Source organism: Neovison vison, chromosome 1 (genome assembly GCF_020171115.1).
Source record: "Neovison vison isolate M4711 chromosome 1, ASM_NN_V1, whole genome shotgun sequence".
Lineage (NCBI taxonomy): Eukaryota > Metazoa > Chordata > Mammalia > Carnivora > Mustelidae > Neogale > Neogale vison.
Window position 1 is genome coordinate 213,696,635 of NC_058091.1, and position 14,713 is coordinate 213,711,347.

Consider the following 14,713-nt stretch of genomic DNA (forward strand, 5'->3'; position numbering starts at 1 on the left):
TTCTACAGGTTGGAGCCCCTTGGAGACTGGTGCTGGACCTTTCTTTCACTCTCCAGTCCTTCCAGAGACAAGCTATTTCCGTGATTTTGGACCCCTGTGATCCATATCCAAGGACTCTCAAATTTACACCCTTGTCTCAACTCCTTTCGACCTTCAACTTTGTATATTCAGCTGCCTACCTGACATATCTACTGCACTATCTGACTTACATGTCCAAAACTAAATTCATGATATTGCTCCCTTCTCCCCAAAGCAGTTAAGTGAACAAATGGAACAACAACAACAACAAAAAATCGAAGACAAGAGCTCCTTCTCTGCTTCCTACACTGGGCAAAACAACACTTGTATGCACTTGTGCTCAAAGCCAAAACCTAGAAAGCCCCAGCTGACAAACCGTTTTCCCCATTTCTCGGTCACCTCTCCTAGTGTCCCTCATCACTAAGTTAAATTAATTCTACCCCTAAATATTTCTTCATCTATTCATTTCTATCTCCACTGCTGTAACTCAAATCCAACTAACAACACTTCATGGCCTGAAATTCTGGAAAAGCCCCAAAGTGGCCTCTTCTCTTTCATTCTTGCCATTTCTAGTCCATTCTCTTCATGGCAGCTGGGTGTTCTTTTTAATAACATACTTGATCATGTCACTCCCCCACTTGAAACTCTTCAGTGGTTTCTTCTGCAAACAACTAACACATGAACACTTCTCCCCCAACCCCCACCTCCGGTCTCCAAGCTCTAGCCACCCACACTGTTTTTCATCTTCTTCCTCAAATACTCCAATCCTCCAGTACTCCAATCAACTCTTTGCTTCTTCCCTCGCTGTGACTGCTGTCCAGAATTCTCTTGGCCCACCTTTTCTTCTAACATCCTTGCATTCTTCAGTTCTTACTTCAAACATTACTTCCTCTAGAGAGAGCTCTCCCTGATCACCTCATCCAACACGAATAGGGCCATAGTAATCTAATTTTCTCTTAGAACCCTACAGTTTTCCTTACCAACAGTCATTGCAATTTATAACTATAAATTTATTTATTATGTGTTTATTTAGTATGCTTCCTCTCTATGGTATCAGTAGTAAGTCATTCATGACTTTATCTCCAGAAATTAGCCCAATGCTGCGTGGCCCTGACTGCAGAGTGGAGGCAGCAGCTGCCACTTACCTTTGTGATGGGAGCCTCGATGGTCATGGAATGGATTCTTGCCATGGACGGATAGCGACGATTCTGTAGGCTTGGTGCTGAAGAGAAAAACAAAGTTGTAGCTGGTTCTGGTGGCTCAGCTTGGCTAAATGCACCAAAGGAGCCCTTCATGGACCAGGGACCTGATTCTCAAAGGAATATTTCCCCACTGCCCTCCACAAAGCAAAAGATATGCCCATCCTTCAATCCTATAAGGCTGAGACACCAGGCACTACTTGCCAAAGTCTAGAAAAGGTGCTTTGGCCTGAAACCTTGATGGTGCAGGCAGGTTTTAGGAGTCCCAGTTCCAGAAGGGTAATTTCAGAGAGGGTTAATGGGATCCTGAGGTCTCATCTCACTTTCCCGTAAATCACTGAAGCCCAACTTTGATAGTTCCTAACTTTCAGTTCCCAGCTGTTGACCACATGATTGGGTAACTGCACTGTGGAAAAGGAAGCACGGGCTGTGGTCAGGGTGGGGCGTAGATGAAGGAGTCCACTCTCCGTAATTAGGGCCAGCCTCTTGACCTCCCTGTGCCCCTAGGTTCTTAACACCCAGAATCCAGTGATGGTTCTAGCTCTAATCAATAGAAACTTTCATTTTAAATTAATTCTAATTTAATTTTTTTAAATTTTAAAATGCCAGTACAGTTTTTAAAAGGGTTATATTAGTTTCAAGTATATAATATAGTGATTCAACAATCCATACATTACTCAGCGCTCATCATGATAAGTGTACTCTTTGTCTCTGTCACCCATTCACCCTCCCCTCCCCACTATTTTATTCTCTATAGGTAAGAGTCTGTTTTCTGACTTTTGTGGGGTTTTTTGGCTTTATTTGCTTCTTACATTCCACATGAGTGAAATCATACATATTTTTCTTTCTGACTTATTTCACTTAGCATTATGCTCTCCAGATCCATCCACGTGGTTGCAAACAGCAAGATTCCAAGCTTTGTTAGGGCTGAGAAATACTACATTGTGTGTGTGTGTGTGTGTGTGTGTGTGTATTACATATAATATTATACATACGTTATATATAATCTATAACATATTTATCTTTACATTATGTTTGTATATGTAATAATATATATTATATATACACACAGTAAACACACATATATTACACATAATATATACACATGTATTACATATATATTAAATCTTTTATCCATTCATCTATCAATGGACACTTGTGCATCTTCCATAATTTGGCTATTGTAAATAATGCAGCAATAACCATAGGGGTACATATATCTTTTTGAATCAGTATTTTTGTATTCTATGGGTAAAAGACCCAGGGGTGGAAATTAATGGATCTTATGGTAATTCTTAGGAACCTCCATACTTTTTTCCATGGTGTTGCATCAATCTGCATTCCCACCAACAGTGCACAAGGGTTCCTTTTTCTCCACATGCTCACCATCAATACTGTTACTTCTCATGTTTCTGATTTCAGCCATTCTGACAAGTGTGAGGTGATAGCTCATCAGGGTTTTGATTTGCATTTCCCTGATGATCAGTGATGTTGAGCATCTTTTCATTTGTCTGTTGACCATCTGGATGTCTTCTCTGGATAAACAGCTTCTTGCCTTCTGGCCATTTTTAATCAGATTATTGGTGGTTTTGAGTTGTGTAAGTTTTTCAATATATTTTGGATACTAACCTTCTATTAGATAGGTACATTTGCAAACATCTTCTCCTATTCAGTAGGTTGTCTTCTAGTTTCTTGATTGGTCCTTTTACTTTGCAAAAGCTTTTAATTTTGGAATAGTCCCAGTAGATTATTTTTGCTTTTATTTCCCTTGCCTTAAGAGACATATTTGGAAAAATGCTATGTCTAATGTCAGAGAAATTAATGTCTCTGCTCTCTTCCAGGATTTTTATGGTTTGAGCGCTCACATCTCTGTTTTAGTCATTTCAAGTTTGTGTGCATGGTGTGAGAAAGTGGTCCAGCTTCATTCTTTTACATGTAGCTTTCCAGTTTCCCCAACACTGTGGAAGAGACAGTCTTTTTCCCATTGAATATTCTTTCCTGCTTTATCAAAGATTAATTGACCATATAATCATGGGTTTATTTCAGGGCTCTCTATTCTGTTCCACTGATTAATGCATTATTTTTGTACCAGTACCATACTACTTTGATTATCACAGCTTTGTAGTGTATCTTGAAATCTGGGATTGTGATACTTCTGGTTTTGTTCTTTTTCAAGACTGCTTTGGCTATTTGTGGCCTTTTGTGGTTTCATACAAATTCTAGGATTATTTATTCTACTTTTGTGAAAAATGTTGCTGGTATTTTGATAAGGATTGCATTAAATTTGTAGGATAGGTAGTACGGACATTTTAATATTTGTTCTCCCAATCCATGAGTATGCAGTATCTTTCCAGTCATTTGTGTCGTCTTGAATTTCTTTCATCATTGTTTTATACTTTTCAGAGTGCAGCAGATCTTTCACCTCCTTGCTTGAGCTCATTCTAGGTATTTTATTATTTTTGGTGCAACTGTGTATCAGATTGCTTTCCCCTTTTCTGTTACTACATTAGTAGTGTATAGAAATGCAAAGGATTTAGGTACATAGGTGGTTTTTTAAATACTGTGACCTTACTGAATTCATTTATCAGTCCTAGTACTTTCTGGGTGGGGTCTTTAGGGTTTTCTCTACATATTATCATGTCGTTTGCAAAAAATCAAAGTTTTATTTCTTCTGTAGAAATTTGGAGGCCTTTTATTCCTTTTTCTTATCTAATTGATGTGGCTAGTATTTCCAGTACTAGGTTGAATAGAAGTCACAGTGGACATCCTTGTCCTGTTCCTGATTTTGGAGGAAAAACTCTTCTTTGCATTGAGTAGGTTGTTACCTGTGGGTATTTTATATGGCCTTTATTATGTTGAGGTATGTTCATCATGAATGTAGGTTATCAGATTTTTTTGTCATCTTTGTCAGATGATTTTTCTGAATCTTTCAGTTTAAAGTGATTATATGGTTTTTATCCTTTCTCTTGTTGACGGGTTTGCAAATATTGAACCTCCCCTCGCATCCCAATAGTAAATCCCACTTCGTCATGATGAATGATTTTTTTTAATGTACAGTTGAATTCATTTTGCTAATGTTTTATTGGGGATTTTTGCATCTAAGTTCATAAGAGATACTGGCCTGTAATTCCCTTTTTCTGTAGCATCTGTATCTGGTTTTCATACCAGGGTAATACTCTGAGTGAATCTGGCTACTTTCCTTCCTCTTCTTTTTCTTTCTTTCTTTTTTTTTTTTTAAATCATTTGAGAAGAATAGGTAGTAACTCTTTAAATCTTTGGTAGAATTTACCTGTGAAGCTGTCTGGTCTTGAACTTTTGTTTTTTGATTACTAATTCAGTTTCATTGTTGGTAACTGGTCTGTTCAAAGTTTTTGTTGCTTCCTGATTCAGTTTTGGGAGGTGCTATGTTTCTAGTAATTTACCCATTTCTTCTAGGCTATCCAGTTTGTTGGCATATGATTTTTAAAAATATTCTCTTATAACTTTATTTCTGTGGTGCTGTGGTGTTGGTTGTTACTGCTCTTTCATTTCTGATTGTTTGTTTGAATCTAGCTAGAGGCTTATCAATGTCACTGATCTTTTCAAAGAACTGTCTCCTGGTTTCATTTATTTTTTCTCTTTTAGTTTTTCACTTATTTCTGCTCTATTACTTCTTTCCTTTTACTGGCTCTGAGTTTGATTTGTTCGTTTGATAACTCCTTTAACTGTAAGGTTAGGCTGAGATTTTTTTTTTTTCTTCTTGAGGTAGGTCTGTATTGCTATAAACTTCCCTCTTAGGACTGCTTTTGTTGTACCTGAAGATTTTGGACCATTATGTTTTCATTTTCATTTGTCTCCATGCATATTTCCATTTCCTCTTTGATTTCTTAATGGACCCAGTCATTATTTAGTAGAATGTTATTTAACCTCCATGTATTTATGTTCTTTTTGCTTTTTTCATGTGGTTGATATCTATTTTCAGGACTTGTGGTTCAAAATGATGCATGGTATGACTCTGAACTTGAATTTCTTGAAATTTGTTTTGTGACCTAACTGGTGATCTCCATCTGCTCTTGAAAAGAATGTGTATTTTGCTGTTTCAGGTCATAATGTTCTGACCATATCTGTTAGATCAATCTGGTCCAGTGTGTCATTCAAAGCCACTGTTTTCTTATTGATTTTCTGCTTGGATCGGTCTATTGATGTAAGTGGGGTGCTAAAGTCCCCTACAATTATTGTATTACCATCAATTACTTCCTCTGTGTTTGTTATTAACTGCTTTTTGTATTTGGGTGCTCCCACATTGGATGAATAATTATTTATTTACAATTGTTCTATCTTCTTGTTGAATTGTTACCCTTATGAAATAGTATCTTCATCTCTTGTTATAGTCTTTGTTTTAAAGTCTATTTTTTTCTAATATAAGCATCCTTACCCAGGCTTTTTTTTTTTTCCACTGCCATTTGCATGGTAAATGCTTTTGCATCTCTTCACTTTCCATCTGCATGTCTTTGGGTCTGAAATGAGTCTTATAAGCACCATATAGATGGGTCTTCTTCTTCTTCTTCTTTTTTTAATCAATTTCATAACCTTAGTCTTTTGATTGTTTAGTTCCAAGTAATTATTTAGAGGTATATACTTACTACCATTTTGTTACTTATTTTACGGTTCTTCTCTGTTCCTTTATTCTCTTGCTCTCTTCTCTTATGGTTTGCTGGCTTTCTTTAGTGATATATTTGAATTCCTTTTTATTTTTCTCATATTACTGGGTTTTAAAAGAAAATGTGTATTTATTTATTTTAGGGAGAGAGAACATGAGCTGGGGCAGGGGGGAGAGCAAAGAATCTCAAGCAGACTCCCCAGTGAGCACAGTGCCTCACAGGTGTGTGTGTGTGTGTGTGTGTGTGTGATTTATCTCACCACCCTGAGATCATGACCTGAGCTGAAATCATGAGTCAGATACTTAACAGACTGAGCAACCCAGGCACCCCTATTACTGGTTTTTGTTTTGTGGTTACCAATAGGTTTATATGTAAAATCTTATGCATATAGCAGTCTATATTAAGTTGATGGTCCCTTAATTTGAACCCCTTCTTTACTCCTCTCCTCCACTCCCATGTTTTAGGTATATGGTAACATCCTTTAATTTTTGACTCCCTTGACTGGTTTTTATACTTAGTTAGGTTTGCTGCTTTTGTGTTTCCTACATTTCATACTCTTGCTTATGGTCTTTCCTTTCCACTCGAAGAGTCCATTTAACATTTCTTGTAGGGCTGGTTAAGTGGTGATGAATCCCTTTAACTTTTGTTTGTCTGTGAAAGTCTATCTCTCCTTTTCTTCTTAATGATAGCTTTACTGGATAGAGTATTCTTGGCTCCAGGTTTTTTCAGCACTTTGAATAGATCAAGCCACTCCCTTCTGATCTGCAAAGTTTCTGAAAAATCAGCTGACATCCTTTTGGGATTTCCCTTGTATGTAATGATTTTCTTTTCTTTTGCTTCTTTTAAATTCTCCCTTTCTCACTACTTTTTGTCATTTTAATTACTATCCATCTTGGTGCTGACCTCCTTGGGTTGATTTTGTTGGGGGCTCTCTATGCCTCCTGGATCTCTTTTTCTGTTTCTTACCCCCAAATTAGGAAGTTTTCAGCTATTATTTCTTCCGATACATTTTCTCCTTCCTTCTCTCTCGCTTATCCTTTCGGGATCCCTATAATGCAAATATTACTAGGCTTAATGGTGTCACTGAGTTCCCTAAATCTATTTTCATTTTTAATTATCTTGTACTGTCTCCTCTTCGGCTTGGTTGTTTTCCATTACTCTGTCCTTCAGGCGGGTGATCCATTCCTGTGCTTTCTCTAGACTTTACTTACCATCTTGTGTATTATTAATTCCAGTTACTGAATTCTTCATCTGTGGTTCTTTTTATGGGTTTTATCTTTTCATTAAGGGTCTCAACTGAGGTCTCTGAAGTCCAGTGAGTACCTTTACGACCATTACTTTAAATTCTGTATCAGCCATGTTTCTTTTCTCTTTTTTCTTTAGCTCTGTTCCTAGGATTTTGTCCCATTCTTGCATTTGGGACATATTCCTCCGTCTCCTCATTTTGTCTTTCTGTGTCTGTTTCTATGTATTAGGAAGGTCAGCTACAACTCCTGCTCTTGAAAGTAGTAGCTTTGTGAAGGAGAGGTCCTGTAGTGCCCTGCTGTGCAGTGTCTCCTATTCATCGGAACCCGGCACTTGAGGAGTGTCTCCTCTTGTTTTATGCACATACTGCTGTGGCTGAGCTGCTTTTCCCTTTGATCCAGTTGGTTCCAATGGCTCTTTGCCTACTGTGGGTAGGGTTTGGTCCTTGGTGTTGTGAGTGGGCCAGTCTGGGGCTGCCTTGGGCTTGAGTTGAGTCACACCAGGCATTTGCCAGAGAGACAGGGTCACTGATTTTCAGGGTGCTTTCCTGTGTTGTTCCCTAAGAAACTTTTCTTGGCAGATAGGGCTTGCAGTCAGACCAGATGTCTGCTTCTAGCTCACTGCTGGGGCTGCACTGTTGGGGCTGCTGGTATGTGTGTGGTTATCTTCCCCTCTACCCAGAGCAGAGTCATTTTGGAGTGGTGCTGGTCCCTGATGGGGCTGCTTGCACCTGCCAGCCTTGTGGCTCTGCTTTGGATGGGCTCTGGCCAAGAGCTTACTGGAAAGGGGCAGGTCCACAGGAGAATAGGAGATCCACAGTACAACTAACCTGATCCAGTCCTCCTTTGGCAGCATCTGAAACCCTGGGCTGAGGCTGGGCTTGCTCAACTCTCTGATAGCCTTTGTTTGCTGAGTGCCCTGGGGGCCCACAAAGCTGAGCCACCTCTGCTCCCAAATCCCTGGGGTTCAGGTGGCCTCGGGCAAGTCAAGCCACTTGGGTCTACCATCTGTGCTTATAATCACCAGGCTTGTGGGGCTTAGGGCTCCAAGTATGAGGTCTCCAAGTGAGGGCCCCCTCCAACAACCACATCTGTCAGAGCTGGGCCCTAAGGCCTGGTGCTGTCCTCCCAGCTATGCCATCAGGAATTAGGAAGAGGCACATCCCTTTCTGACCCAGGTAGACCCTAGGTTAGGGTTTGTGTGGGTCTGCTTTGTCAAGAGACCTGGAGCTGGGGCTGGTTGGAGAGGGCTATCACAGAGCCAGTTGATTTTTAAAGTTCCAGATGTTAAGCCCACTAATTTTAAGAATTCACCAAATTTGGCCCTTTTGTTTTTCAAAGCCCAATCTTATGGGGACTTCCCATGCCTGGGATGCCTGGAATGAGGGTCTCTTCTCTTCCCCTCTCCAAGTCAGGTCATGATTTCCCTCCTACAGGTCTGCTTAGCTCCCAAACATGTCCCCACACTCCCCACTCTCCTCTGTATGGACTATTCTCTAACTTTAACTGTGGAGTTTGTTCTGCCAGTCTTCAAGTTGTTTTCTGGTTATTTACACTGGTAAGGGTTTTATCTAGCTATATCCATGGGATGCAGTAAGGTAAGGGTCCTCCTACTCAGCCATCTTCTCTCTCTTTTTGGGAACAGGTAATGCTTACATGTGGGTAGAAAATTCAGAGAGGAGAAGCTTTACTTAATTTAAAAGCTCCGTTCTCAGGGCACCTGGGTGGCTCAGTGGGTTAAGCCTCTGCCTTCGGCTCAGGTCATGATCTCAGGGTCCTGGGATTGAGCCCTGCATCGGGCTCTCTGCTCAGCAGGGAGCCTGCTTCCCCGCTCCCCTCTCTCTGTCTGCCTCTCTGCCTGCCTGTGATCTCTCTCTCTGTCAAATAAGTAAATAAAATTTAAAAATAAATAAATAAATAAAAGCCCCGTTCTCATTAGATCTTACTACCACTTCCTATGAGGCAGGCGGGAGGGATAAAATCCTCATGTTACAGATGTGATAACTTAATCTAGGCAGTATCAGGATAGCCTTCCTGCTGCTCAACCATCACTGCAGCCCTCTTCTGTGCTCTGCAGCCCCTATTTCTCCACATTCTGCAGGGATGGTGATCCCACCCCAAACTCTATGCTGAAAACCAAGCTAATCCAGTTCAAATTCTCTCATCCATTATCCTTTCCATCTAAAATGTTCTGTATACATCTGAAAATATTTTAGTCCCTCCTTTTTCTTTACATTCTTGGTCCCAATCTTTCGCGCGCCCTGGTATTTATCCATCTTCCTGTACGAATTATTCATCTTGTCTCTAGAGGCTTTGGTCCTTGCTAGTGTAGCCACTTCCCTCATACTCAGGTTTCACACTGTGACCCAAAGGATTGGAAAGTCCTTCACTTGTCCTTCCTGTTCCCTGAGGTTACCATCCTACTGCTGTCCTTTCTACCTCAGTCACTAATTATCCCTCTTCATGCCCCTGGAATGAATGAATGAAATCCACTAGTTCTCAGTTCTTAAGCTTGCTGGTCTCTGCAGCATTTCTACTGCTGGCCATCTCTTTTCTCTTGCTCCCCTCCTGTTCTTGGTTCGCCGCCACCTCTCCTGCAGTCTTCACAGGCCCTATTTCTCCTGCCTCTCCTTCCACTGAAGGTGTGCTTTCAAGTCTTCGATCCTCTTTTCTTTCCTCTTTCTCTCCCCTACCTCCATCTCTCTCTCACACACACACACACACACACACACACACACACACACCCCTTAGAGAGCTCCCCCTGCTCACAGCTTCATCTATCACCTCTAGGACTCCTGAATCCATATCTCTAGCCCTGAATACCTGTTTTACATTTTAGCTTCCTTGCCATCTCCACTAAAATAAAACTCATCATTTTCTCCTCAGCCCTCAACCTTGGCCATACATGCAGACTCCTGTTTTTGTAACTATTACTCATTTTTTTCCCCACGTACCTAGGACTGAAATTTCAGAGTCATCTTTGACTTTCTCAATGCCCTGCAAATGTAAATGATTACTTAGGCCTGATTGAACTCAAACAATGTTCTGGTAAATTCTGCTTTGCAGAGCAGAACCACCGTGCTGCTAAGTTCTGTCTCACGGTACTTCTGTGACATTTTATGAAGGGTTAGGGTGTGTAACAGGTACACTGCAAATTGGGTTTGCACTGAAGTTGGGAAGCCAGGACTCTGGGATTCTCTCTCTGCCACTGGAGTGACCTAGCTGTCAAAATTCCGAGCTGCTCTGGTGGTTACGTGGCTCAACGTATTTTAGGCATCAAGGAATATACGTGGAATCATTTCCAAGAGAAGACAAAGACTGTAAAAAGTAAAAAAGAATCAAAAGGCCCACAATTTTTTCAGTTTATAGAGAAAGAAAAGCACCTTTCATCAAGACCATACTACTTGGGGCTTCTTGAGCATATTCCTCTGGCATCTTCTACACCTTAGAAAGGTCAAAGAAATCTGAGAAACTTACCATCACTGCCTCGAGATGATATCGATTTCACATCAATGGACTCTTTCCTTCTGTTCTTGTATCTGAATGAATGAGACTCTAAGGATTGCAAATTAGGAACAGAAAGTGAGTAGTTTGCAGCTTATTTACAGATGAAGTTTAGACACATTCCCCCCCTACCCCCATTATCTAAAAACCAAGTTTCCTTTTTAAGCTCTATAGAATAGTCTCAAGAAACAGCAAACCAGGGTGCCTGGGTAGCTCAGTGGTTTAAGACTCTACCTTCGGTTCAGGTCATGATCTCAGGGTCCTGGGATCGATTGGGCTCTCTGCTGGGTGGGAAGCCTGCTTCCCCCCATCTCTCTGCCTGCCTCTCTGCCTACTTGTGATTTCTCTCTGTCAAATAAATAAATAAAATCTTAAAAAGAAAAAAAAAAAGAAACAGCAAACCACTTTTTCTTTGAATCATCAACACAAAATTATCAGTCATATTAATTGTAAAATGATACTCTTTTCTTGTGACACCCCATTGTATCATGGTAATAGGGCTTACTGTCAAGGGCTTTGCAGTTCCATTAATGAAATACTTTTTAAAAATTAAACATTAAAAGGGGCACCTGGATGGCTCAGTCGGTTAAGCCTCTGACTCTTGATTTTGACTCCGGTCATGATCTCAGGGTTGTGAGAGCCAGCCCAGCATTGGGCTCCTCACTCAATAGGGAGTCAGCTTGATATGCTTTCCCTCTGCCCTGCCCCCTGCTTGCACATGTGCACATGTGTGCTTTCTCTTTCTCTCCCTAAGGTAAATAAATAAATCTATTAAAAAAAAAAAAAAACCATTGGGGTGCCTGGGTGGCTCAGTGGGTTGAAGCCTCTGCCTTGGGCTTGGGTCATGATCCAGGGTCCTGGGATCGAGTCCTGCATCAGGCTCCCTGATTAGCAAGGAGCCTGCTTCCCTCTCTCTATGCCTGCCTCTCTGCCTACTTGTGATCTCTGTCAAATAAATAAATAAAATATTTAAAAAAAAATTTCAAAAAACCATTAAAAACTGGGGTAAATTTTGGGGGTTCATTTCGACCTGAAGGACAGTACATGTAACTGGGTGGGGAAGGCTTTTACAAGGATATCTGTAGAAATAAAATACTAGTGAGATACACAGAAAGTTGAATTTATTGGAGAAACTAATATGGAGTAATTTTAGGTCCCTCTGCAAGGTCAGACCTCCAGATGGTCTCCTGAGGAGGTCATTTCATCAAATGAGACATACTGCCATTGCCAGGAAGGCAGAGAAGAAAAGGCACATTTTAAATCCCAACCATTTCCACAACTCAACTCTTGCTTTTGTCCCTATTTTCTGAAGGGGTGAAAAAAGCACTTAAATTTTGCCTAAGTCTTTGCTGACTTTGAATTTAACACCCAGAATTTGCGGCCATGTCAATCCAAGATTGAAGCACAGAGGGCGTGCTTCCGGTCAGGACCAAGAGATTGACATGTCAGGGCAGCAGAGTTGGCTTCAGAAACATGCATTCGCAGAGCACTGGGTGCTCGTGGAGTAGCCCAGTGGTAAGGAGAGAAACTTAATCTTAACAGCATCGCTCCTTACTGGGCTAAGACAGAAGGAGGACATGGCAGGTTCCTGCAGGGAGAATGCATTTATCAGACACCAAGATTCCAAGAAAGAAAGAAAAATTCCAGTGTTCATATTCCAAGAAAGAAAAAAAAAGATGCAATAATGCTCTTTTAAGAATTGTCTATTAGCATGAAAAAAAGTACAAGAGAGAACAGCAGTTAAAAGAATAAGCTCCTGGGTGGCTCTGTTGGTTAAGTGACTGCCTTCGGCTTAGGTCATGATCCTGGAGTCCTGGGATCGCGTCTGGCATCGGGCTCCCAGCTCCACGGGGAGTCTGCTCCTCTCTCTGACCTTCTCCCTTCTCGTGCTCTCTCTCACTCTCTCTTTCTCTCAAAAAATAAATAAATAAATAAAATCTTGAGAAAAACAACAAAAAAGAGTAAGCTCCAGAGCCCAACTGCCAATGTTCAGGTCTCTACCATGCCATGTACTAGCTGTGTAACCACAGGAATGTTATTTCTCTGTCTCCATATCTGTATCTATCGAGTGGAGTTAGTCACAGCATCTCTCTCAGGCTGTTGGGAGATGTAAATGAGTTAATCCACGGCAGCAGCTAGCATGGTGCCTGCTACACTGTACGTATGTGGTTCATGCTGGCTCATAGTATTAACTGTGTCTCTTCACTTGGAAATATACCTTCGAGGCACACATAGGATCATGTTACAACACTGTTCTGCCATTTGCTGTTTTCACTTCAAAATATGTCTTAAATGCTTTCTTCTGGATCACCTTTTTAACCATTTACTTTAGTGTCCTAAAAAATCTGATTCAGTTAAAAAAATAAGTAAACTTGAATTGTTTTATATAGCAAAAAGTGAAAAGCAGAACTATTATGAAGTTGATCTGAACACCATAACCCTATAGCCTTGTCTTAAATGATATAACAAAATATTTACACTGTCCCTTTGGCTCATTTTGTCTTCCAGATTCTGCCTTAATAGTTTTCATAGCCTTGGATAGGAGTTTCAGAGTTTATAAAGACAGCTATGGGTAGTGATACTTTACATGACATTGTTAGGATCATATGGCATCTTTCAAACCTTGAAAACGAACAGTGGTCCCTTGCAAGACACTCCTTTAAGTGCTCTTCAGGGACTTAATAATCTCATGTTCCTAACACTCATTTACCACATCATAAATTAAATCTAACTTAATAAAGATTTAAGATTACACTCAAGATTAAAAAAAAACTCAAGAATTCCTCAAAATTTAATTTCTAAATAAAACTAAAGTAGTGGGGAGCCTGGGTGGCTCAGTGGGTTGAAGCCTCTGCCTTCGGCTCAGGTCATGATCCCAGGGTCCTGGGATGGAGCACTGCATCAGGCTTCCTCCCCACCTCTCTGACTGTCTCTCTGCCCACTTGTGAGCTCTGTCAAATAAATAAGTAAAATCTTAAAAAATAATTAAATAAAACTAAAGTAGGGAAGTTAGTTTCTTGGCTGGCTGGCTGAATTCTAAATCATTCACTAGAAATTATTCAAAGGTATCTAATGCTTATTCCTGATTTTACCTCAGCTAAAATTAAGAGAATACAGCAACAGAAATTATTAAAAGTTTGGAGAAATTATTCTTCAATAAAAGGCCATTTAAATCAAATAATTCATTATTCATTCTACCAATAGACACTTATGGGATGAATTTAAAAACCAGAGAAAAGTGCTGTGAAGTGTGTAAATTACACCTGGCGATTCACAGACCTGTACCCCTGGGGATAAAAATATATTATATGTTTATAAAAAATAAAAAATTAAAAAAAATTTTAAAAAAACTTGAAATAAAATAAAAATGTTTAAAAAAACCAGAGAAAATAAGGATAAAGGAAATTTAAATAAATTTATTCAATGACAAGAAGGGATATAATATTAACAATTTTGGGGGAAAAAAAGCTAACATTTACTGAGCACCTACTCTGAAGCAGACATTGTGTTTCAATGTTAAAGTATAGAAATTATCTTTTATGATCATTACAACAATTCTGAAAGCTACATAATGTGATCCTCATTTTACCAGTGAGAAAAGGTAAACTTGGAGAGATTATGCAGGTAGCTCAAAGTCAAAGAGTTAGTCAAATGGGGGAACCTATGTTTTGTAAGATGGGATAGTTTCAACATAGCCATGCTCTGGGAGCATTTTTATTGGGTCTATTATGTGCAAGGCAATGCTGGGCACTGTAAAGGATATGAAAATGGAAGAGGTTTGGGCACCCAGAAGCTCATAAGTTAGTTAAAATAGTACTCTTGCTGTGTACAAGAAATAAACTAAAACATCAGATAGAGACAGAGACATACCAGGAGGGAGGGAGAGGGAAAGGCAGAGTAGGGGAAAGGGTAGGGGAATGGAAGGACAATACCCCACAGCTAAGTATCAGGTACTGCTAGATATTATATACACTTTCTCCTTTACTCTTCCTAGCAACGAGATGGACATTATTAATTCATTTTACAAGCAAAGAAACTAAAATGTAGAAGGATCAAATTAAATCTGAATGCGCTAAAATATGGACCATCCTAGAATCAAGGAGAAGGA

The 14,713-nt window shown here is 40.0% G+C and overlaps 1 protein-coding gene across 4 annotated transcripts in view; it reads right to left on the reverse strand.

The window, feature by feature from the left end:
• The window catches only part of PDE8B (phosphodiesterase 8B), a 239,164-nt gene that overhangs the window by 15,988 nt on the left and 208,463 nt on the right, over positions 1-14,713 (reverse strand). For all 4 annotated transcript variants that reach the window (XM_044266652.1, XM_044266643.1, XM_044266668.1 and 1 more), the window contains exons 12-13: positions 10,579-10,656; positions 1,164-1,240 (exon numbers count right to left, since the gene is read on the reverse strand). In XM_044266652.1, coding sequence (XP_044122587.1) covers positions 1,164-1,240; positions 10,579-10,656 — 155 coding nt within the window. The remainder of the gene's footprint in view (positions 1-1,163; positions 1,241-10,578; positions 10,657-14,713) is intronic.